At 46.7% G+C, this 24,827-nt stretch overlaps 3 protein-coding genes across 4 annotated transcripts; 2 read left to right on the forward strand and 1 right to left on the reverse strand.

Annotated features, from left to right (window-relative positions):
- Positions 1-2,612: 2,612 nt before the first annotated feature.
- On the forward strand, positions 2,613-3,339 carry LOC101171712 (uncharacterized protein DDB_G0271670). Its single transcript, XM_004082675.4, has 2 exons — positions 2,613-2,783; positions 2,903-3,339. Exons 1-2 carry the CDS (start codon positions 2,628-2,630, stop codon positions 3,080-3,082), a joined length of 336 nt encoding a protein of 111 aa, XP_004082723.1. The 5' UTR covers positions 2,613-2,627; the 3' UTR covers positions 3,083-3,339.
- A 2,984-nt stretch (positions 3,340-6,323) lies between these two features.
- qrsl1 (glutaminyl-tRNA synthase (glutamine-hydrolyzing)-like 1) lies at positions 6,324-16,412 on the reverse strand. The gene is made up of 11 exons (XM_011490621.2): positions 16,307-16,412; positions 15,488-15,647; positions 15,316-15,414; positions 15,144-15,240; positions 14,862-15,017; positions 14,594-14,769; positions 12,567-12,679; positions 7,995-8,187; positions 7,805-7,922; positions 7,523-7,728; positions 6,324-6,742 (listed from the first exon to the last, which is right to left on the reverse strand). The coding sequence occupies exons 1-11, from the start codon at positions 16,328-16,330 to the stop codon at positions 6,537-6,539; spliced, it is 1,548 nt and encodes a 515-aa protein (XP_011488923.1). The 5' UTR covers positions 16,331-16,412; the 3' UTR covers positions 6,324-6,536.
- Positions 16,413-16,549: 137 nt separating this feature from the next.
- rtn4ip1 (reticulon 4 interacting protein 1) lies at positions 16,550-24,827 on the forward strand. Of its 2 annotated transcripts, XM_004082677.3 has the most exons (9): positions 16,550-16,989; positions 17,095-17,246; positions 19,222-19,290; positions 19,508-19,632; positions 20,795-20,843; positions 21,575-21,711; positions 21,784-21,967; positions 23,823-23,915; positions 24,544-24,827. In XM_004082677.3, exons 1-9 carry the CDS (start codon positions 16,710-16,712, stop codon positions 24,661-24,663), a joined length of 1,209 nt encoding a protein of 402 aa, XP_004082725.2. In that variant the 5' UTR covers positions 16,550-16,709; the 3' UTR covers positions 24,664-24,827. The 2 variants fall into 2 exon arrangements, with proteins under 2 accessions (XP_004082725.2, XP_023807812.1); XM_023952044.1 differs by lacking the exons at positions 23,823-23,915; positions 24,544-24,827 and adding an exon at positions 22,063-23,555.

Genomic DNA, 24,827 nt, shown 5'->3' on the forward strand with positions numbered 1-24,827 from the left:
ACGCCCATAATGGTGGGGGTCCCCAACAAGTGTGGTAAACATGGGCAGACCAGGCTCCACCACTGTTGGAATTATGGAGCGCTCAGAGGCAATGACCAGGACCAGCAGCACAGGGACATGGACTCCCCCAGGCTCAGATGTGGTGTGACCCCCGGCTCATGGCCTAGACAGAACTCAGGGATTCCTCTCCTTGAGGAATGCCAGGGCTGTGAACCCCAAGGGACACGAAGGAGTGGAAAAGGGGACAGAAGATCACCCCCCCACCCACACACACTTTCCTGTAGTGCAGTGCTTCTCAAATAGTGGGGCGGGGCAGCGGTTTTAGGCACAGGTAATTCGGGCAATTGCTCGGGGGGGCAAAAGGGGGGCGGGGTGACAGCGGCTCAGTGCTTGGAATAAAATCTGGTCCACTATTGGTTTACTCTGTTCCATCAGAGTTTGTAACAGCCTGAAACTGAACTGCCGTCCGTGCAGCTGCCCCTGTATCCTGTCACACGCGTGTGTGAGAACGAAGGGGGAGGGGGCTCAGGCTGCGAGGTGGAACGTGTACGCGGAGTGCTGCCTATTACACACCACCAGGATCATGGCGTGCCTTTAGATTCCTCAGCTCATGCTAATGTCATTCTTTATGAAATATTGTAGACATTTTGATGTCTTTATTTTCCATAAATGTATTCTGTGTCTGCCTGTGGTTTAGTTGGTGTCAGTATTTGACAAAGACAGCAGGTAATGCAGGAAAACAGCTGCACTTTGAGATCATGAATAAACAATCCATTTATAAAACATAATCAAAGCAATGTTTTTATTTCTTCAGACTAAAACATTAAATATATTGGTGCTGCTGTGTTTGTTTCAGATCAATTTTCATTTAATATTTATTAAATTATTTTTCTCAGGATCAAATGGTGCAGTTGGTCAAAATGTTTCTAGTTTAATTAAGGAATGACAGATTTTTTATTTCAGGCACTTTTAGCCTCTTCTGTTTTAGACCATAACAGGGTTTTTGTGGCTAAATAAAGTTAATATTTGTTGAAAGTGGATTTGTCACGGTGGGAGGAGGCTCGAGAGCCGGTAGGACCCAGACGCAGAGGCATGAGGCACACGGGTTCAAGACTAGTGGGTTTATTTAACTAAACAAAAAGCGCTGCAGAGCAGGATGACAAAACTAAAACAAAACTTACTGTGGCGTGGCGAGGGACATGGAACAAGGACACAAAGACAAGGAGACATAACACCATGACCAGAAGTTAATGGACCAGCACAAGAGGAAGGGAGAGACGAGACTTAAATACAGGCAGGGGAGACAAGACACAGGTGAACACGATCAGGACAGATTGGGACAAAGGAAGTAAAACTCAAAAAACATGACAAGACAGGAAACCTTTCAAAATAAAACAGGAAACAGAACCAAACAAGACAGAACAAGAACTAAAGCAGTCGGCCCGGCGGGTCGGGCATGCCATTGGAAGCAGGGACGGGTCGGGGTGCAGCCAGCACCCCCCTGGGAGCAGGGACGGGTCGGGGTGCAGCCAGCACCCCCCTGGGAGCAGGGACGGGTCGGGGTGCATCCGGGACCACCACTGGCACAGGACGGGGATGTGGTGCATCCGGAACCACCACTGGCCGAGGTTGTGGTGCGTCCGGGACCACCACCGGAACATGATGGGGCTGGGGTGCATCCGGGACCACCACTGGCCGAGGTTGTGGTGCGTCCGGGACCACCACCGGAACATGATGGGGCTGGGGTGCATCCGGGACCACCACTGGCACAGGATGTGGTGCATCCGGGACAACCGCCGGAACAAAAACGGGACGTGGACGGGGACGGGGACGGCGGTGGCGACGACGACCCCCCCTCAGGGCAAGACAGCTCCCTGTAAGGTCCAGGTGGCTCCCACTCCAGGTATACGAGGCAAACTGGGCCTGGTCAAAATCCCAGTAAGACCTCGTCCTTTCGGCTTCCAGGCAGTAGGCCTCTAGCAGCCGCATGTCCCGCTCTGCTGGGTCCATAAAATATGGCTGGTCCATTCTGTCACGGTGGGAGGAGGCTCGAGAGCCGGTAGGACCCAGCCGCAGAGGCAGGAGGCACATGGGTTCAAGACTAGTGGGTTTATTTAACTAAACAAAAAGCGCTGCAGAGCAGGATGACAAAACTAAAACAAAACTTACTGTGGCGTGGCGAGGGACATGGAACAAGGAACAAGGACACAAAGACAAGGAGACGTAACGCCATGACCAGAAGTTAATGGACCAGCACAAGAGGAAGGGAGAGACGAGACTTTCCTCATAACGATGCATTGCAGCATTTTGCATCTGAATGTTTTATAGAATTTGTTTATGATGGATTCAATTACTGAGGGGGGGGGGGGGGGCGTAGAGGGCAGTCATCTGCACTTTGGGGGCAAAGAGACCTTCTATGTGCTGTAGACTCATAGTATAGGAACAGTGGAGTATTCTTGAACATCTTAAATAAAGACCATAATATCACGAAACTCAACGGTTTCTTTTTTCCAGAGAATGTTGGGTTCTGTGCCGCGCTTTGGACTGTCCAAACGGGGTACAGTGTTGAGTAGCGGTTTGTCGGACGGTCACTGAAGGCGGCTGCAGCAGGTGTCTCTCATTGCCTGATGACGTCACGGGGCTTTAAAGCGCGTGGCCGCGGTTCCCGCTTCATTCGCATCCTTCTCCCTCTAACGACTCGAGCGCCAAGAAAGCTGAAGATGATCCAGAAGTACGGCGCGGTCCTGGCGGTTCTGGTCCTGGCGGTCCACGTCTCCCTGCTGGTTAGTTGTTTCTTTATCTCAGCCGCGTTTAATCCCTACAACCGTGCGGGACACCGTCCCTGCAGCGGGAAGCCGGTGTGTTGCTGCGTGTCAGTCCACTAAGGGACTCTCGTCCACAGGTGACCCAGGTTCAGGCCAGCAGCGGCAGCAGCAGCAGCAGCAGTAGCAGCAGCAGCAGCAGCAACAACAACTCCGCGAACTCCAGCGCCGTGTCCACCATGGGGGGATCGAGCTGCTCCACCCTGCTGCTGACGCCCCTGGCTGTGCTGGCCCCCCTGCTGTATAGCTGGTTCCAGTAGCTGGACGGGTTCTGTGGTTCTTCTGCGCTCTGCTGGACCCGCGGTTGTATGTGGACTTGTTCGTGGCTGTGTTTGCTGAGGAACTGGTTCCAACAGGAGCACTACCGGAGCAGGTCCGGCTCTGTAGACCAGGTCCACGGGACCGACTGGATCTGTAATCACTGGTGTCTGTGGGGGGATTGGATCTGATCTGTAGGAACTCTGCTGTAGTCTTTTTTTTTTTTTTTAAAACCTGAATAAAGATGTTTAACGTTTCAGTCTGACTCTGATCACTGTCACTTTCAGTGGGGTGGGGGTGGAGGGGCTTAAGAGGAACTTCTGACCTGACTTGTGGGGTGGGGGGGTTGGTCATTGACTAAAACGAGTTTTTGGAGTTATTCACCAAATTCTTTGTAGGCTCCGCTCCCCCCATTACAAAGCCTCGTTTGTTCAGGTCTCACTGGCTCGGGTTTCTCACCAGGCAGAGCTCCAGCTTTACTGTGTTTACCCTAAAATCACCTGGGGGGGTGATCACAGGTGAGAGCAGGCTCTGGGGTGTCCTCCTCCAGCAGAAGCAAATTTAAATGTCTCTCCTGTATAAGGCCAGTCTAATTCAAACAGTCTACATCGAAAGTTTACATCAAATTCTGCTCACTTGTGGTTTTAAGGAAACATTTCATGCTTCTGGCTTGAAGCACTTAATTTAGTTACGGTCAGAGCGAACTCTAGATACCAAATGTCTAACAGCTGACTGCTCTGCAGCGGCTCATCTGACACCTTTTATGGAAATGATATCATGCTGCATAGAAGGCATCAGTCCTTATTGAAAAATTGGCACCGCTACTTTTATCCATGTTTAATGAATCCTTTAGCATGGGGGTCTCTACCACCAACCCTCACATAAGCTTCAATAGCTCTCCTAAAGGACAGAGACCCACTGCGATGTGATTCTTATAGGCCACTATCGCTGCTCAATGCTGATGTTAAGGTGTTAGCCAAAGCTATAGCATCCCGTCTGGAGAACGTGCTGCCGTCTAAAATATCTGAAGAGCAAACCAGCTTCATAAAAGGGCGACAATTATTTTTAAATACCTGCACACTTTTCAATTTTATTCTAAACGCCCAGCTGAACTTCCTGAGATTATATCTCTAGATGCTGAAAAAGCCTTTGATAGTGGAGTGGAAGTACATGTTCCACTTCCCTTAGTTTTGAATATTTTAGAGAAATTCAGTTCCCTGTCAGGCTATAAATTAAATTTACAGAAAAGCAAGTCTTTTTCCAAGAAATCCTGCGCTCGTGCTCTCAGACCATCAGACTTGCCCTTTAAATTCAGCCCATTAGGATTCAAGTATCTCGGTATCAACATGACCCGTTCTTATACAGATCTTGTATCTGCTAATTTCACTCCTCTTGTCACTAAAATGAACTCTGATATCCAGAGGTGGCGTAGTCTCCCTTTCTCATTGAGAAAATAAATATTGTAAAAATGAATATTCTGCCCAAACTAATTTTCCTAGTTCAGTTACTTCCTCTTTTCCTACCAGAACACTTTTTTGATACATTAGACAAGATCATTGGGGCTTTCATTTGGGGTGGAAAACCACGAGGATTAGTAAAACACTATTGCAAAGGTGTAGGATTAGTGGAGGTCTGGCATTGCCTAATTTCCAGCCTGTTACTGGGCTGCTCATATCCAAAAGCTTTGTTATTGGTTAACCCTTGTGCTATCCTAGGCACTTTAACATTGGGAGTTGGGTCATCTAGACCCACTAGACAGTGCTCTGAACCTTTTTTCTTCAATGATTTGTGATCTTCACTGGTGTCCATGGATTACATGAAATCTTTCCACCTTTATCATGGTAGGGAGAACACGTCAATGTAAGGGTGGGGTCATCTAAGATAGCACAAGGGTTAAGAGGATGCAGGCAAAAATTCTACAACAAATGGAAATGTTTTATTGACTATTTTTCAAATCTAGAACTGTTACCCAATTGAGTCTGTGCCTGTGGTCTATTGATCTATATCAATATTGTTTTTTTATATTTATTTATTTATTTTCTCTATTTCTGATTTTCATGCTAAGATGGGGTGGGTGGTTTGTTCCATGTTCCCTTTTTGATGTTTCTATTCAAGTATGTTGAATCTTGTAAAAAATGGTAAAATGTATCTCTCAACTGGAGTATTTATCAATATGTTAATAAAACTTGAAAAAAAGAAAAAGAAAGCATCGGTCCTCTGTAGGCCTAACTCACAGCTGCTGCGTACAATCTGTGCATTGTCCACAAATCAAATGTCCGTCATTCATGCGTGATAAACGTACTTCATACGTGTTTGTTGCGTTTTCATTTGTCGATGTCCCTCAAGGGTTTCAGCAGGCGGGTGTTTCAGTTCAGTTTTGTTCAGAATTATGATCAGTTGAAAATTACGAAGTTTGTGTATTTTACGTAGTTTCTTTGCAATTTGACATAAATCTTATGCAGTTGTGTGTGATTTTTGTGAGATGCACACAAAAATGTGTCTTTGCACAACCATGCGTCTAACAGACCTTTCATGCATGAACCATTAATGTATAACTTTTAGATCACGTATACGGCGCACAGATCACGTTAAAATTACATAGTAATTTGCACATAAACAGCAGAATAATCACACGGCTCATGTTCTACGCTGGTTTTCGTGTTCTTTGTGGGTTTATTCGTGCCTCCGCTGTGGTTTTTTTGTGGTTCATTCATGATATGGGAACATTTCACATAAAGACGACAACGGTTCTCACTTTTTCCACGTATGGCCACTTTTCGTTTATGCAAAATGCAGGCCGTGTTTGTGAGACGGTCTTTAGTTTCTGCCGAGTGAAGAGTTCTGCAGAAACCCGTCCAGTCGCGCTGAACCATTTCCAGCTTTTCTCTGGAGGTTGGGCTGCAGAGGTCAGCTTTCGGTCCTCACCCTTTCGGTTTCGCGTCAGCGCAGAGATCTGCACCGTGGCGTGAGCTCCTGCTGGCTGCGGTTGGTAGTTCTGCTGGAGGTGGACGGTCCTGCAGAAGGTTTCTAACATGGACGCAGGTTTAAACAGGATTGACATGACATGCATGCCTGTGCTGAGAAGAAAGCGACCAGCAGTCCAACGGCTCCTTATCTTTTAATTGCAATCATTTCCACTTCTGCTATGGGGACTCAGAGAAACCACAGAGAAATGACCTCATGTGAAGAACAGGAACTGTGAGAAACGCTAAACCACTGCAAGTAAAAAGGAGCAGAAATTCACTTGAAGTATCTGTACCTCTGCTTTATTGCACTACAGTCACAGTGCATTCATAAATACATTTGTACATTTTGCTGTTTGTATGTGTTCTTGCAAATGGATGTGATATAAAGGAACTTTCCTGTCAGAAAGCCACTTGCAGATGTTTTCAGCTTCTTCTCCCTAAAGCTGCAGAGGTTTGGGACAAAAAGAGTGTCCGTTTGGCAGAGCTGCACTTAGGCCGAAGTCTGGACGGTGCTGCTGGTGTCACTGCACTGTCTGTAGTCGTCATGAACCCCGATGGAGGGAAACCCCACCTGCCGCTCCATCCACTGAGCCACGGCGAGCAGCCTGTGGTCGTCCAGAGCTTTGCCCATGAGCTGCAGACCAATGGGAAGCCCCCGGCTGGACAAGGCCGTCGGCACCGAGACTGCAGGCAAACCTGATGTAGACGAGTTCACAGAAATACATGCTAACGCTGCTTTAAGTGACAACCAGGAACACGTTTCACTCTAAAGCCCTTTACTGAAGCTCCTGGTCCTTCTTTCAGAGTAGAAGTTGGGAGAAAAGCGCAACGCTTCTGAACTAACTGCCAAGCCTGGTGATGCTGAGTTCAAACCCAACGCCATTCATGGGTCCAAGTCGATGCCAACGCTTGTCCAAAAATGTGTTCATAAGCTAGACGCCTGTGGGAGAAGCTACCGTCTTACCGTCTGTTTCTCAGCCTATAGTGGCTACATTGAAGCATTGGCTGAATCCGCGGAGGACACGGATGACGCTGAAAGGTCAGGGTCATTTATTTTTAACTCCTCCAAAAGTGTTGGTTGTCACATCTCCATGTCTGGGTTCTTGAGTTCTTTCATTTAATTTTTAACCTTCTGTACTGCGGGATCTGCACCTCCCCGTCTCTGTGACCCACTTTGATGACTTACTGTCTCACATCATCACAGGAGGGAAAAGGGACAACAAGAAGAATGTCTCCATGCCAAAAGGAAAGAAAAGTTGCTCCTGAGTACAAGTCACAGCCCTCACCAAGCGATGCCAAACTCCACAATGTATACTGTGAAGAACATGAGGATCAGACGAGTGCTTCAGCATTTATGATCCTTCCTGACCTACAGTAAAAGCTGCAAACATCCTGTCAGTCTGTTTGTGTTTCAGCCTTCGTCATCTGTTTGACTTGCTCTGAACATCCCACACTTCCTGCTCTTCTTCCTCGTACCTGACATGTTGGCGGGCTGCGTGAAGACGTCTTCCTGTGCGCTGCGGGTGCGGTTATCTTCCTGTGTGAAGTCGCCATAACGAGCCGCGTCTGTCAGCGTGGTGGGAGTCAGCAGCACATCAACGCCTGAAGCGAACACGCGTCGGAAGTCATCGCAGATCAGCCTGCGGACCTTCTGGGCCTTCACAAAATAGTGCTGGTAGTTCCTGAAATGGTCAAAGAGGGGATGTGACTTTTTCCAAAAACCCAAAAACCGCAGCAGAGACAGGGCGGGGGGCTCACTGCTTGAGCAGGAAGTAGTTCCCAGACAGAACCCTCCCTCTGACGACATCGTTGAAGCCCTCGTGTCGTGTGGTGGCGTACATGGCCTCTGTCGAGCTGTCCATCGAGCTCCGGTGACCTGGTAGAGTCACAGCGCCATTAAAACCCAACATGACGCTTTCTACTCCCCACACGGCAGCTCAGGCCCTACCGTATTCCACGCCATCAAAACGGGCCATGTTGGAGGCCACCTCGGCGTGGCACAGGACGTGGTAACACACTATGGAGTGCTGGGTGTGGGGGAGGGACACCTGCTCCACGCGAGCGCCAGCCGCCTCAAACAGGTCTGCAACACGGCTCCACTGAGCCCGAGTGTCCGGAGACAGGCCCAGAGCGTGGTACTCCTGCCGGGGTTTAGACAGCACCAGCATGTTAACCAGAGTCACTGCTGAGGGGCACAAAGACACCGACACTCTGGACACAACAGGAAAGCACTTCTGGAAGACCAGGGAAGAAGGAGCTGGACCACCAACGCCCTAGTCCAGACTCATTTTGGTTCGGGGGCCACATTCAACCCGTCTGATCCTAAGTGGGCCGGACCAGTAACATAAAAGCAAAAATCAGTTTACTCAGTTGGAAAAAATGCCTCAACCAGCATAGTAACTAATCAGTTATTATGACACATTCATTCACAGAGGACAATGGATCTAAAAGAAAATGCATTTCACTTAAAAGAAATTGGTTTATTCTGTTTTACACAATGAATATTTTACATCTGACGCTTAAACAATCCCAATAATTAACTCAAGAGAGGCTACAGAGAAAAATGAAACACCTGCCTAGAATGTAAATGTGCGAATTAATGAAAAATTCAACTAAATTAAACTTGCAAACATTTGTGAACATTAGAAGTTGGAGTTGACCTCCTTTCTCTCCTGAAACTTCACCTGTCCATCACTATTAGGATTCAGATCCTGATCAGAAACACATTTACTGTCATTCAAGTGAGCAAAACAATGAAATGTCCAAGAATCTTTTCCTGGTTTCTGCCTGAATTTTGTGGCATCACCTCTCAGAGATGTTGGATCTGATCGTGATCCTTGACAGACTCATGCTGGCAAAGGTCGCCTGCTTTTTGTGGAACAACCCTTCTGCAGCCTTCAGCATTTTTCCATAAGTTCACCTCTGAAAATGGTTTGGATGTTTGCTCCAACTTGTCTGCAATCAGGTGTCTGTCACTGGATAGCTCAGCACTTCACTTCAACCTTCTTTTCTTTTTGACAACATTTTGAACATTAGGGTGTCCCTACAGATCCTTCTAATAGCAATAGAACAGTGGTGAGGCTCACGGGGAACCAAACTGCATCTTACCCAGAGGCAGAGCTGTTAGGTTTTGCTTTTAGCACATGCAGAGATTTACGGTGGCTGACAGTGCTCACACAACATACAAAAGAAAAAACGCAATGGCATTAGCCTCAGCACAACGGAAATGAGGACTTTTTTTTTCCTACCGGCGGAAAAAAAAATCTGTTTCAAACTATTCGGTGCGACGGAGTTTTAGAATTTTGAGAAAAAGGTCAGAATTTTCTATGCCCTATTTTTTTCTTTCTCCATGGCCCTAATCCTCTTCCGTAAGCAAGTGTATGGAAAAAAAGCCTCGTAATTTTACGAGATTAAAGTGGAGGTGAGCACAGTGGCGCCTCCAGAAATTTTTCATGGGGGTGGCCAGTGGGGGGCCACATTAAATCTTGGGGTGGCACACAAAAACCATGAGCTATATTTTTAAAATTCATTCTACCAAACGTAGTAAAACAACCTTTAGAAAACCAACAGAAAGATCAATGCCTACTGATATTTTGTAGAACATAAACTTATAGTAGATACTACTAGTATAATAACTAATAGATACTAGTAGATACCATTAGTAGATACTACTACTGATATATATATATATATATATATATATATATATATATATATTTTTATATTTAATGCTTTGGTGTGTCTGCTTGGGGTGTTAGGCTCTTGACTGAGAGATATCTATAATAAACAAAAAATGAAATCTGTTGTTCTGAAATAATAATAAAAATATCCTTCTAATTATTAATTATATCTGTTGACATTTCTATTCAGACTAATAATCATGAAAATTTTTTATTATTAGGGTAACATAATTCTAACTTCACCAGTTGGTCCAGGAACAGGTGGAGCCCCTGCTTATGCTGAGTTCTGCCTTGTTTCTCTGACCAATGATGCTGACTGTCCCTCCTCTGATGCCGTCTCATCTTTGTCTTCCTCATTCTCTTCTGTCATTCATGCTGCTCGGTCTCATCTTCCTCCTCCTCCTCACTACTCCTCTGTTGCTCCCCTACCATCTCTTTCACTCCTTCTGCTGCACTTTTATTCTTAAAATAAGACTATATGTTGAATTTCTCTTCATTCTCTGAAAATGGACAGACACAAGCATCAACTAATGACAAAATGTTGCGGTAACACAACAACCAGTGCTTAAATAGTGCCATGAAAATGAGTGGCTTGTGACAGGGACATCCTTTTTTTACTTATTAATAAAAAGTAATGACACATCCACCACTGCTGATGATGTGGCGTATTTGCACCAAGTATTTGCACACAACACAGATCTAAAGTACAGTAAACAGATTGTTAAAGACCCACGGAAAATATTTAACAGGAAAAGAAACATAGCATTTTGGGATGTGTGATTGTGTGTGCGTGCGTTCTCGCGCGCACGCGTGTGTGTGCGTGCTGAAACCGGTGCTTGCGCGATGCAGGAAGAGGGGGGGAGAGCGCGTGTGAGGGTGTGGACCGCATACACGCGCGGTCAGTCGCCGTTTTGGACTTAAGTGCTAATATAACAGACCATTTTCATTCAACTTTGTTTTGTTGAAACAGGACGTTTTATTTGGAGGCGGGGGCGTATGTAACACTGTTTACTTCCGTATTGGTGTTTGGATGACAGGTTCATGACGTAAGGGGGACAGATGAACTTCAGGGTATGTGAATGAAAAGGAGAATAAAGGCTGCAGTGGTCCTCTACACCTAAATGTGTCTCTGAGCTCCTTATCATATAAAACTCCGCTTTCCTGACACGGAACCCTGGAAAGACGGCTACACTGACAATAATCTGATTTTGAGTCGCCAAAAGGTTCAGAATCTCTGTTTTTTTTAAACCTATCCAGAAATAAAGCTTTACAAAATGCTCCACATATTTCATCTTCTAGCTTGGCTCCGATAAACGGAAAACTTTGGTGTTTTTTCCTCGTTAATTTATGAATTTTTTCTTGTAAGTCTACGGCTTAAAAGTCGTAATTTAAAAAAAAAAGACAAACAGCATTAGATGCAGAGGTCGCTATGTGGAGAGCTGGGTAAATTTATATTTTTAGACAAACGTATATTTGTAAGAAATTACATTATCTAGTAAGAAAACACCCTAATCTTGTCCAAATATCATGCAGCCCTCAGGAGCGCCGAATAGTTTGAAACTGAATTGTTTTTTTTCCGCCGGTAGGAAAAAAAGTCCTCATTTCCGTTGTGCTGAGGTTAATGCTGTTGCTGCGGTTATGTCGTTGCTGCGGTTATGTCGTTATGTCGTGTTGCGGGTAATTTCGTTGTGCTTCGAGTAATGCCTTGCGTTTTTTCTTTTGTGTGTAGTGTGAGCCCTGTCGGCCACGTAGAGATGTGCTGTTTCACCTGGTCTGCTTTTCCTTTGCTCCCCCTAGTGGTGGAATGGCGCATTTCAGTTTTTTCTTTACAAAATCTTAACTCGTCACAGGAATGGACTAGAAACGTTCTTGTTTCTTTTTAAACCTCATACATCCTTATAATTAATTAATACTCTTGACTGAACCATCTGGCGGGCTGAATACGGCCCGGGGGCTGTATGTTTGACACCCCTGCCCTAGTCATTCAGCTGCTACAGGAAAAAGATGTCCTTTCTAGGTCAATACTGTATGACATCATTAAGCTTTCTATACAAGAGAAAACATTCACAAAAATCTAAAATGAAACAAACTGGAATGCAGTATGGCACTGAGCTGCTTTTTCCTTCTGCTGCGACTAAAAACTCACCAAAGGATCAATATACCTTCATTACTAAACCCCCCCTCAATGAAAAACCGCCAGTGAATCTAACATTTAGATGTTTGGAAAGAAAGCAGCAGAACTGATGAGTCCATTGACTGGATTAGAGAACTGAGTGGCCCCGCCCCCCTGACGTCTCAAACAGGAAGTGACTCCAAGAATCAAAACTCCCACAGACGTCGACAGAGAGATAAACAGCTGTTCTTCAGTTGTTCTATTGGTCAGAAGAACTGTTCTGGATCTGGTACTTTTTTTTAACATCTTCTGGATAATCCTCATTTTTTCAGGACTTTCTTTCTTTCTTTAACTTATTCCACTTATAAACCGACCAATCAGATGCCTCAGTAAAAGCATGTGGTGCCCGCTGGCCCCAACCTCAAACGTTTGACAGATTCTCCTGAAACACTTTCAGTGGAAGGGGTGTGGCCTTTCTACAAGCTCACTCCTGATTGGAGACAGTAGTTGCCATAGAGACGTGACTCAGTCCAATCACTATCGTCTGGCTCCAACATGGCGACGTCTGTATCACGGAAAAAAAGGTGACTGAATAGGCTTCATTTAGCAGAAGCTAGAGGTGAGATGTTTTGTATGGGGGGGCCAGTTCTCTATACAGTGGATGGTCCGGTACCGCGGCGTGCGTCTTTGAGCAGTCCTCCCAACACACACCACTTCAAACACTCACCTTAGGGATGCCAACACAGAGGTTCCTGACATCAAACTCTTCAGGCAGCTCTGCATGAGACGAAGGAGCAGGAACTGTGGTGGAGTCTCTGACGTCCACACCTTGGAGGACACCTGTGGACAACACAGTTACTGCCAACGTGAAGAACAGCTATGTGAGTTTTACAGCAGATCAACCTCTAGTTACATGCTAATGACCCTGCAGAGGGCGGGGACCCGCTGGGCCATGTGACCCTCATGGCTACTTTCACAGCTGGATCCTTTGTGCGACTACAGACAGCTGAAAGCACAAACACTGTTGCACTGGGATTCATGTTTGCGTTTGATCAATACGCAGTACAGGCATGTCAGGAGGAACACACAGAGGTAGGGCTGCAAACAGATCAATGTAGCACATGCAGAGACGGCTGCCCCTCTTCTGCATAACTTGCCCTCTTCTGGAAACATTCGGTCCACACGCATGCAGCGATTGTAGCGAGGAGGAGGCGGCCGACACCATGAGAGCACTGGGACCGCCAGAGCCTGAGGTTCTGCAGACACATCGCTGCACATCACACAGGTTTAAGTGCTGACGTAAATAATGTCGGCACTCTTCCTCTCTCGTTTAGCGGTCTGTTGGTTAAGTGCAGGACTGGCTAATGTGAAACCCGGGTTTGACTCCCAGGGTGCAAAATGAGCTTCATCTAGTGTGGGTCCGTGGGCAAGACCCTTCAACGCTGCTGACTATATAGCCACAGAGGGCCTGAGTCTGCGTGTCCCTGTGCCGGTCCCCAGCCTGGATAAAATACCGTGTTGTGTCAGGAAGGACATCAGGCGTAAAAACCTCTGCCAAACCACCTGAGCGGATCAGTGAAAGCTGATGGGAAATGCCAGACAATGAACCACATCTTTCTCTAACATGGTATTTTGGTCTTTGGCTTTTCTTTTAGGCACAGCCCTTTGTGTACAGCGTTCTCCTCCTTTCTATGTAGCCCTGAACAGTTGCTGAGCGTGCACTTCTGTGTCCCGAGCATCATGGCTCCTCCCACACCTGTCGTGAAATAGATCTGGAGGAGGACCATCTTTACGTGGTGCTAGGCCTGCACAATATACCGCAAATTTATCGTTATCGCGACATCAAGTTGTGCAATATGCATACCACAAAAGACGGCGGAAATCGCAATAAATGGTTACCTTGACCCTTGAGCTATCCTAGGCACTTTAGCATTGGGAGTGGGGTCATCTAGACCCACTAGACAGTGCTGTGAACCTTTTTTCTTCAATGATTTGTGATCTTCACTGGTGTCCATGGATTACATGAAATCTTTCCACCTTTATCCACCTTTGTCATGGTAGGCAGAACACGTCAATGTAAGGGGGGGGGTCATCTAAGATAGCACAAGGGTTAAAAGTGCTAAAACAAACTCATGGCAGCTTGAAATATTGAATAAATGTAATAAATCCCTTTATGCATTTAACCAATCGGAAGGACCCGTTTACATTGTTGATCAATCAGATGAGCCCTTTTATGTTTGATGTTTGCCTCCTACGTCGACGAGGGTCATTTGGAGTATCATTTTTATCCTGTTGCATTGAAATGGAAATTATGTTTTTGGTTGGTTTGATATTTGTATATATACCGCAAATTATATCAATATCGCAATATTAATCACCAATGTCGCATATTGCGAGTTTTCCTCATATCGTGCACCCCCACGTGGTGCAGTCAGTTAGATGCAGAAACGCCCCTTCACTACTCCACATCCACTGACAGAAGTGTGTAAAAGGTATTAAATAAATAGCTTAAAGTCCACATCAGTGTCGTTTGTCATCCACTTAGAAAACAGTCTAGATCTTGGTTCAGAATTGAGTCCTTAGTGTTTCTAATCGCAAACAATGAAATCCATTCAATAGAATTCTATTTCTCATTATCAGTACACCTTCTTTTAACCAGAAAAGGCCTGAAGTGTTTGATGATTGGTGAGATTTCAGGATTTAATATCAGCCTCAGCACTGAAATTTCGTGTAAACGTGATCACATGTCCTCACTTAGAACCACGGATGCGTCTCCGGCGCTTCGCGTCAGAATGCCAGGGACATCCATGGAGTTGACCAGAGGGATGAGACCGTGTCGTGAAAGCAGACCGTAAGTGGGCTTGAAGGCCACAACGCCACACAGCGCGCCAGGATTACGGGTGGAGCCACCCGTGTCTGATCCTAAAGCTCTGCCGAAACATCACCAGAAACAAGAACGCTGGTTAAACCACAGCCGCTGGGTTGACAGGTTCTCCATAAAGCTGGAAAGCGGCTTTCTCACAGGTAGCTGGTGAGCGAGGCCACAGCTGCAGCGCTTCCACCTGAACTTCCTCCAGCGATGACCCAGTCGGCCTCTGGGCCTGCCAGCGTTCTGTAGGGCTCCGTGTAGCTCCACGGGTTCTTCACAGGTCCAAACGCCCCGTCAGTACTGCCCGCCCTGCGTGGAAGACATACAGCTGCACACACGGCTTCAAATTTCATTTCAGGACCAGCACACACTTACAAACTTAAGAAAGTCCAAAGTAACTACCGTATGACCCATACACCACATACTAGTAAATACCCCATTGCAAACTCATCCATGTTGGTCTTCCCCATCAGAACGGCCCCTTGGTCCAGAAGTTTCTGCACGACAGTAGCGTTGAATGGTGGAACATAGTCTGTGACAAACAGGAGCAGCTTAACAATAAAGCATGGACACAGATGAACACAGGAGCTGAACTGAGCTCGCAGACCTTTCAGCATCCTGGAGGCACATGTGGTCCTGACATTCTTAGTGCAAAAGTTGTCCTTGACTGCAAAGGGGACCCCATCAAGCGGACCTTTAGGGACACCTGAACACAGACAGGTTGAGCCAGAGCCTGCAGCTTCTGTGGGACACGTCATGCACGGCTCATGCGTGTGCACCTCGCTGCAGCCGCCTTTCAGACTCCTGGGCCTGCGTCAGCGACAGCTCGTCCGTCACAGTGATGTACGCGTTCAGGTGTTGAGTTTTCTTGATGCGGTTTAGACACTTCCTGCAAAGCTCAGTTGGAGATATTCTTCCCTCCCTGAATGCCAAGGACACCTGAGGACCAAAGACCACCACCTGAAAGTCCTCTAGCACACATGCCGACGGCCTGCAGACCATCCAGTCATTCTCACCAAACAGAGATCTGCATTCTGGCTGACTTTATTTCAACTTTAGCTTTCAGGTGAAATCCTTTACAGTCTCATACTCTGAATTCTGTGTTGAATGTTCAACAGCAGCTTTTATTTTACACACAGTGATGCTGCACTGATATCCCAACAAAAACAAAACTCTTCTTCTTCCTCCCGTTTCCCTTTTTTCATCTCACTTATATTCAGCTCCATACTTATTTTGTTTTTAATGTTCTGCTTTGATCTGGTCAGATTCAGTCTCCGTTGATCAAACACACAAGAGATGTTTAAGTGTGTTTGAACAGTGTTATTTTGGTTTTCCTCGTTTGTCCCTCGTGGGCTTCAGTAGCGTTTTTGACCAACAAAACTGAGCTGTAAGAGAAACTTTAAGGACTGAAAACTTTAGGCGAATTATTATTTATGTAATCCAGTGTTTAAAACAAGAGATCGAGTTACGATAAATACTTTAATTCACGCCGTTTCCACAGGGATCATTATTTTACATGAAACAAGCACGAGCGCAGTGAACTACCATCTTTTAAAATAGTGTATATGTACAGAAAAGCAGAGATTAGTGATACTGACCTCCTTTAAGGTCAAGCCGAGCATGTTGGGTTTGGGAAAACCTCACATTTACGAACGGAGTAGGATGCTGCACCAGAGAGTCGCCATTTTGATTGGGGTATTTCCGGTCCCCGAACGTCCCCGTCGGTGATTGGACAATCTTTGAAGAACGAGTGCTCTGATTGGTGGACGAGCAGAGCTCCTGTCCAAACCATTGGTCCGGATGCCGGTTACGGAAGAAGCGAAACTCCACAAGCTAAGGTCGTTGAACTGAAGCGAACCACATATATAAACACGCATAAAGTACATATTTAAGTTTTTTTCTTTTCTCGAGGCAATGATTGTTAGCTAGTGGTGGCTGGACACGCCCCCTCCTCGCCTCTGGAAACGTGTACTTTTTTTTTTTTTTTGGAAACGTGTAAATATGACTTCGGCCAACATTCTCGTGCACACGCGTCTGCTGGTTCCGCTGAGGAAAGCGTGCGCGCGCAACCCCCCTACCAGACTCCAGAACCAGAGCAGGCGGATCAGTACCTCCAGGAGGTGCCGGGATGTCATGCCTGCCTGGGTCATTGACAAATACGGCAGCAATGACGTTTTACGGTTCACTCGGAACGCCAGCTTCCCTTCCATCACCTTCCCCAATGAGGTGATGGTCAAGGTGTTTGCCGCCGGCCTGAACCCGCTGGACGTCAGCATGAGAGGTAAACGTCCGCGGCACGCGCGCCAGGCGGAACCCTTTCATCTCTGAAGCAGAGGGAATGAACAGACCGGTTGTGTTGGTGAATCTGAGCTTTTGGTTCCTCCAGGTGGTTACGGTGCCGCCACTCTCTCCATGAAGCGGGATCCTCTCAGCATCTCGCGGTCCGGCAGTGAGTTCCCGCTCATCCTGGGGAGGGATGTGTCCGGGGTCATCATGGAGTGCGGCCTGGGGGTCAAATACTTCCAAGAGAGAGATGAGGTAAAAAAAAGAAAGGAAAAAAAGCAGAAGATTGGATAGAAACACATTAAATGAGAGAACTTCTAATGTTCTTAGAAAATGCTGTTTGTTGGATCAGAGCCCTCATGGCCCCCAGGTCACTTCAGACATTTAAGAGGCTGTGGAGGTCCTCTGAGCAGCCAGTACAGGTGGTTTCCAGCAGGTGAGATGGAACAGGTGGACTGAGTTCTTGTGAAACACATGCTTGGAAATCAAAGTTTGTGACGTTAGACATGAGGCCGCTCTGCAGACGATGCAGCAACGCAGAAGGTTGATGTTAGAAAGAGGAAGCTGCAGTTCAATGGCTTTTGTTAGGAATAGTTCAGGTATTTCGAGAGCCACTCCCATGAAGATGGTGTTATTGGTGGTTTAACATGTTCTTGTAGCATTTCTCATGATGGAGGACATGTAAACTAAGATTAAAGCGGCATTTCTGCGTATTTATGAAAATTGCTGTGAATCAGGAGCAGCCGAAAAAGCTGGAAAAACTTGTAGTTGTTTCGTACAACCTACAGTGGGCGGGGCCAAAGTATCCGCCCCTTTCTGATCATCCACTCTCAGACAAACAGATCCATGAACGTCTTTGTTTTGCTGGTCTGAGCTGGAATCTGGATCAGAACTGGACGGCTGGATAGATCAGATGCTGATTGTCACTTTTGTTGTCCTGCTAATGTTTGGTTGGGGGTGTGGGGGACTGTAAGCAATGATGGGATATGAGTAGTGGCATACTTCCACGTCAACAGCAAGTCAGAGGTGAATTTCTTATGAAGTCCTGCCGCTCTGCAGAAACTATGTCCTAGAAAGCGACAGGTTCTTAGATTTAGGGTAAAAACGGCATCTTGATAATTTAAAGATGACTGCAAACGCTCGCGTCACGCAGAGCGGCCGGACGGACTGCGGTCAGAACCCTCCTCCGGACCGCACACTATAACAAAGCACCTTCCCTGCCTGCGAACACGAAGCTACGAGACTCCAGCTGCTCTGATCAGAGACACGGTTCTCTCTGTGGAGCAGCAGGTTCATTCTAACAGCCACAGATCTTTTTACAAAGTGGGCTGTGGCAAGATCTCTCTATAAACACTACAAAGAATAATGTCAGACACAACTTATGAGGGAAAAGAACTTTAGGTTACAAAAGGAAACGTGAAATGAAAACGTGTAGAACCCGAGCAGATCTCCACGCTACGTAGTTTGTCCTAGTGGGGCTACCGTAGTGTGACATCATCATTAGTGTCAGGCCCCTGAGCACTTATTGCAGGCCGAACAGTTTTTGTACCTACACCGGTGACCAAGTCTGTGATGAGAGCAGCAGGATGAGCTCTGCAATCCGCCGTCGAGCTGCTAAGCTGAGCTGCTCTTGTGGTTCTGACGTCATTCCAGGATTTCTGAGTTTGAGACGGCTTGACCAGCCGGAGCTGATGGCGTTTCAGCTGTGCAGCTCCAAACGTGATGCAGGCACGTTTGCGTCAGACTGCAGGATTCCTGGACACCTCCTGTGTTTAGTAGAGCAGCATGTTGACCGTCTCCTGACTGATCGTAGCAGCCTGTCAGTCTGGTAACAAAGAATCTCACATTTGGAGAACAGAACATTCCCAAGCATCTCAGGTCTTTGAAATCCGTCACAGAAACCCCAAACCTCAGGAAGGTCGTTCCCCGTCGCTTGGCTCTGCTTGATTCTGATCGGGCTGCTCGCTCTGCAGATCCAATCTCCACATCACTAAACTGAACTGGAGCTGTGAGAGGAATGAGTGTTTCTGCTCCCATCCATGTTCTTAAATATTCCACAGACTTCTGGTCAAATATTGTCTATTGATCCTGGTTAGAAACCAAAACCTTGTATTCAGTGCTACTCTGCTTCCAGACTGGTTGAGATTTCCCTGCTAATGAAACAGAATATTGAGAACTGCTGCTGCTGCAGAGAAACGCCGTTCTGAGGGGATGCTGTGTTTCCTCTCAGGTCTGGGCTGCCATCCCGCCGTGGAAACAGGGCAGCTTGGCTGAGTTTGTGGTGCTGAGTGCAAACGAGGTACGGCTCATCACATTTCTGCCTCTGTGTTTAGATGGTGAGTGTCTGACCTTTACGCGTGGAGTTGGATCTTTCTACCCCAGCATCAGGTCTCTGTTCCCCTAATGTCTTCATGGTTTCAGTGTGTTTGGTTCTTTAGTTTCTTTGTGTTTCCAGAAATCAAAGGTTCTGTTGTGCTGCATGGCGCCGCTCCTCACTTCTGCTGTGATGTTGGCAGATCTCCTGGAAGCCAAAGTCCCTGAGCCACACGGAGGCAGCAGCCATGCCGTACGTGGCGGCCACCGCCTGGTCAGCTCTGGTCAACACGGGAGGACTGAGTAAGGACAAGTGTGGGAACAAACGGTGAGGGGCTGCCAGAACCCAAACCAGAACCACACATAACACCCCCCAGATCCCCACCAGATCCCCACCAGATCCCTGCCAGATCCCACCAGAACCCCGCATAACACCACCAGAACCCTGCCAGAACCCTACAAGATCCCGAACCAAACCCCCCCCTGAACAACACATAACACCCCCCAGATCCCCACCAGAACCACACACCAGAACCCCACCATAACACCCCCCAAACCCCACTAGCACCTTACCAGAACCTGTCCAGATCCCACCAGAACCCCACATAACACCCCCCAGATCCCCACCAGTACCACACACCAGAACCCCACCATAACACCCCACAGAACCCTGCCAGAACCCCACCAGATCCCCACCAGAACCACACATAACACCCCCCAGATCCCTACCAGAATCCCACCATAACACCCCCCATAACACCCCCCAGAACCCTGCCAGAACCCCACCAGATCCCCACCAGAACCACACATAACACCCCCCAGAACCCCACCAGAACCCTACCAGATCCCCCACCATAACACTCCCCAAACCCCACTAGCACACTACCAGAACCCTGCCAGATCCCACCAGAACCCCACATAACACCACCAGAACACCCACCAGAACCCTGCCAGAACCCTACAAGATCCCGAACCAGACCCCCCCCTGAACAACACATAACACCCCCCAGATCCCCACCAGAACCACACACCAGAACCCCACCATAACACCCCCCAGAACCCCACTAGCACCTTAGCAGAACCCTGCCAGATCCCACCAGAACCCCACATAACACCCCCCAGATCCCCACCAGTACCACACACCAGAACCCCACCATAACACCCCACAGAACCCTGCCAGAACCCCACCAGATCCCCACCAGAACCACACATAACACCCCCCAGATCCCTACCAGAATCCCACCATAACACCCCCCAGAACACCCACCATAACACCCCCCAGAACCCTGCCAGAACCCCACCAGATCCCCACCAGAACCACACATAACACCCCTCAGAACCCCACCAGAACCCTACCAGAACACCCCACCAGAACATCACTAGAACCCCCTCATTTGCAGTCAGAATGATTCCAGTCTGAATTTCAGCACCACTGGGGGGACAGCGACACTACAGGACTTTAATCACTGAACTGTCCTGAATCTCTGCAGGATTCTGATCCTTGGAGGTTCTGGGGGTGTGGGGACGTTTGCCATACAGGTATGTTTTCCTAAATGGAGAAGAAAATCTCATTTCTGACTCACCAGACGAGATGGTAGATAAACAAATCTACCAACCAAATGATTCCATTATTTTACAAAGAAAATCTGAAAAAATGATGTTTAGATTTAAACAGAGAGGAAGTCCCAACTTCATGAAGACGTCAGATAAAAACAGTTTTTTTCTTCTATATTGATTTCTAATCAGTCTTTTCTCTCTACCCCCCCTCTATGAAATGATTGATTATTTTCCATCACTAGTTTCTTCTTTCAGCGCAGATAAAAGCCCCCCTGTACCCCCCCATGAGGAGAGGGCTGTCAGTCAGTCGCCTGTAGTCTAAACCAGCTGATGAGAATAAAAATAGTTTCAGGAACTTCACAAACTGAAGTAATAGATGGTGTGAAGATGTCTTCAATGTCATCCAGCAGTAAGGGGGTGGGGTGGGGGTGGGGGGCCTCCTTTTTTTCCTAATTCTGACTCCAGGAGATGAATTTGAGATGAAATCGTACCAAAAACAGCCTTACAACATTTTATCTTTTGGATTCTTGCCATGATGTCAGTGACGGTGAAGTTGCAGCTCAACACTGTTCCATCCAGAGTGGATTCATGTCTGTCATGATTAGAAAAGACATTTTCAGGAATGTTCTATGACTTTCGTCCTCTTCAGAATCTTGGAAGACGAACCTCTGTCTTCATTTTCGTGTTGATGGAGTGACCCGGTGTGTTTTCAGCTCCTGAAGGCCTGGGGAGCCCATGTGACCGTGACCTGTTCCCAGAATGCAGAGCAGTTTGTGAGGGGGCTGGGGGCAGACCATGTGGTGGATTACACGGACGGACCTGTTGACGTTTCGCTCTCGGGGTTGGAAAAGTGAGAGCCTCTCTGTGGCGAGCGCGGTGGATCGCTGAGGCGTCGGCTCACTTCTTCTTCTGCTCTTTTGAGATTTGACCTGATCCTGGACAACATTGGGGGGGACACCGAGCGCTGGGCGCTGGGGCTGTTGAAACCGTGGAGTGGGTCCAAGTATGTCACCCTTGTGACGCCCTTCATGCAGAACATGGACAGGCTGGGCGTGGCCGACGGCATGATGCAGACTGCAGCTACGCTGGCCTCCAAAGCCCTCAAGGTAAGCCGGCCTTGTGACCCGGAGGTGCTTGAAAGCTGTCAGCATTACTGAACAAAATTCAGAATTACTAACAGTTTAATCCTGAAACATGACAGATGAAACGGGCCGGTTCTCAGACATTTAACTTCAGAAAGATTCTCTTCTGAGTTTGTCAGAAGAACCACATCGTCTCCGGTCAACCAGCCTTATTCACTCTGAAGAAATCCCTCCAAGAAGCTTTTTTGGAGCATTCTGCAGTTTAGCCAGATGCCCTTTGTGGGTGTTTGCTTGTAGCTAAGATCTACAGCAGACCAGCTGTTCCACCAAAAGCTAAAGGTCATTAATGATCAGCATAGATACGCTTCAGCAGACAGAGACACTGTGTTTACGGTCCAGGAAATGACTCGGCTGCTTTTATTATTTCCTCGCCGTCTGCCTGGGCGGCGAAGCTTCTATTAAAATGTGTGTTTTCTACGGGGTTCATGCTTCATGTGTCGACGTTATCTTCATTTGACTTTGCATATCCTGATAGAGGTGGGATTATTCTCTTCCCATCAGCTCGTAGTTTGATATTTGTCTGACCTTGTAACAATTTGCATAAAAGGCAAAACTGTTCAGTGGAATTAAAATTTTTTTCCTGGATGAAAGTGTCATCACAGGAAAGTTCACCCAACCAAACATGAAGCTTTGGACTTTATGGACCAGCTCTCTGCAGGTCCAGCGTTCGAAATACGCGGTTATCCTGTTGTCCGAGACAACCAGATTTCACGGAGGACAACCAAAAATGAGCCTGATGGTTATCCGTGTGACAACCTGGTTGGTCTTTTACTCAACATTTTGGTATTTTTCGACTATTTTTCAAGTTTCAAAGGTTAGTTTTTGGCAACCTCTGAATTGAGTCTTATGCAGCAAATTCTTTCCACTGACAAACGAAGTGCGTGGATGCTAGCGAATCCTTTGTTTCTACATGTGCACTTTTCAATAAAGATTATTCAAATAATGTATTGAGCAACACGTTCAAAATAATCGGCCCATTAACAGAAGATTTAAAACACATTCATAAAACACTAAAACTTTCACTCATAACAGAACAGACTGACATGAGCTGAAAAAAACCTTTTTCCTTGGGATTGATATGATAGTCTACATTTGTACAACAGTCTTTGTATTTTAAATTCTTTAAGCAACAATTATCAAAACCAAAGATAAAAAAGAACCAATATATTTAAATCTGTGTAAAGATACTAGTTATAAAGACATTAGTTTCAAGTTTTTGGCAATGCTTTGTGTAACCAGAGGTTTCAATATTTAGTAAAATGTTTGTTTTTAATATTTAAAGAGTTTTTTAAATGTCCATCATAAGAGGCAGTTGATATTAGATGTATAGAAGAAATGAGATGTAAGTGCTGACATCTGAGTAGGGTTTGTTGCTGTTGAATATTGTTATCCAAGGACAACCAAAAATTGGGGAGGACAACCAAATGACAACCATTTTCCCCCCTTATTTCTAACGCTGAGGTCCCATGTGATCCAATGAGGGCATGCCATAGAACGGGTCTGCCTGCTTCTGCTGGGGACGTCGGAGAACAGGGTGAACACGGAGAACAGGGTGAACACGGAGAATAGGAAAAATACGTAAAACAGGGAAAACACGTAAAACAGGGAAAACACGGAAAACAGGGAAAACATGGAGAACAGGGAGAACACAAACAAGTGCAGAGTCCAAAGTTTGTCGATTCAATGAGGCGTTCTTAGTCCTACTATAACAGCCTGTAAATGAGTGACGTCCACGTTTCTTTTTGCACTTTTACAAAGACAATTGCTTGAGACGTTTCCTTCATGTTTTCCCGCCTTTGCTCTTTTGGTTTTCCTTTAGCACCTCCTCAGAGGAGTCCACTATCGCTGGGGATTCTTTGCCCCGAGTGGTCCTGCACTGGATGAAATCAGAGACATGGTGGACAAGGGACAGGTACGAGCTGACCCAGAAAGGTTTCTGTTACTGAAATGTAAATGGACCTTTGGTTCACAGACGAGGCTTTTACTTTGAAAGCTACATGAATCACAGACGAGGCTTTTACTTTGAAAGCTGCTTGAATCATCTGGCGTCAAACATTTCTAGAAAAAGTGTCCGTCTCTCTGTGTTTTCTACGTTTGCGCTCCTCTTCACTCAGAGGAAATCTGAACAGAAACCCAGCTTCTGGTTATCAGTTGAGGAAAATCTATAAAAGTTCCAGTTTTTATTCAACTATTTCATGGAGGAATAAATAATAATAAAAAATAAAGGACTCTGTAGCTGCATGTCTAGTTAGAGAGAACGTTTTGAACAGCTGTGAGGAGGACAGCTCTTCCAGACTCGCTACAGCAGTGGAACTACAACTCCGAGAAGACTCCTCCAAAATGCTTAATGCTGTATAATTCAGGCGGTTTTCTACCAAAGTGGCAGCTTCTGATTGGAACCGTGACCTCAGTCTGGTGTCATCACGACTCCTCCTGAACTACAGAGCAGGTTTAATTTGGGGGAAGGTCCAGACGACTTAACCTTCAGAGGGTGGGTGAGGGAATCGGCACTGACTGAACCTTCCCTCTTCCCTCTCTAGATCCGGCCTGTGGTGGAGGAGACCTTCAGCTTCTGCCAGGTCCCTCAGGCCTTCCAGAAGCTAGAGAAGGGCCATGCTAGAGGGAAGACGGTGGTCCGGGTCAGCACAGGGGGAACGTGACCCCCCGAGCTGTTGGAGAGCACGCTGTGCACGTGGGATCCTGTTTGGGAGGATGTTACGCTTTCTCCTCATTGCTGCTGTTTTTCTGAAATTCCTTGTTCAGCTGCTGAACTTCGTCTTTTCTGTTTTTCTGGAAAACAAAAATAAAGGAGCTTCTCTCAGCA

The sequence above is a fragment of the Oryzias latipes genome, chromosome 22 (assembly GCF_002234675.1).
Source record: "Oryzias latipes chromosome 22, ASM223467v1".
In the NCBI taxonomy this organism is placed as follows: domain Eukaryota; kingdom Metazoa; phylum Chordata; class Actinopteri; order Beloniformes; family Adrianichthyidae; genus Oryzias; species Oryzias latipes.

Excerpts from the sequence above, each read along its gene's own strand:
- LOC101171712 (XM_004082675.4), top strand. The coding sequence starts at position 2,628 with ATGACGTCACGGGGCTTTAAAGCGCGTGGCCGCGGTTCCCGCTTCATT. Across the intron at positions 2,784-2,902 it reads CGGTCCACGTCTCCCTGCTG|GTGACCCAGGTTCAGGCCAG; the intron begins GTTAGTTGTTTC and ends TCTCGTCCACAG.
- qrsl1 (XM_011490621.2), bottom strand. The coding sequence starts at position 16,330 with ATGCTCGGCTTGACCTTAAAGGAG. Across the intron at positions 15,415-15,487 it reads TGAAAGGCGGCTGCAGCGAG|GTGTCCCTAAAGGTCCGCTT; the intron begins GTGCACACGCAT and ends GTCTGTGTTCAG. Across the intron at positions 6,743-7,522 it reads GCAGCCCGCCAACATGTCAG|GTTTGCCTGCAGTCTCGGTG; the intron begins GTACGAGGAAGA and ends CGTCTACATCAG.
- rtn4ip1 (XM_004082677.3), top strand. The coding sequence starts at position 16,710 with ATGACTTCGGCCAACATTCTCGTGCACACGCGTCTGCTGGTTCCGCTG. Across the intron at positions 17,247-19,221 it reads ACTTCCAAGAGAGAGATGAG|GTCTGGGCTGCCATCCCGCC; the intron begins GTAAAAAAAAGA and ends GTTTCCTCTCAG. Across the intron at positions 23,916-24,543 it reads ACATGGTGGACAAGGGACAG|ATCCGGCCTGTGGTGGAGGA; the intron begins GTACGAGCTGAC and ends TTCCCTCTCTAG.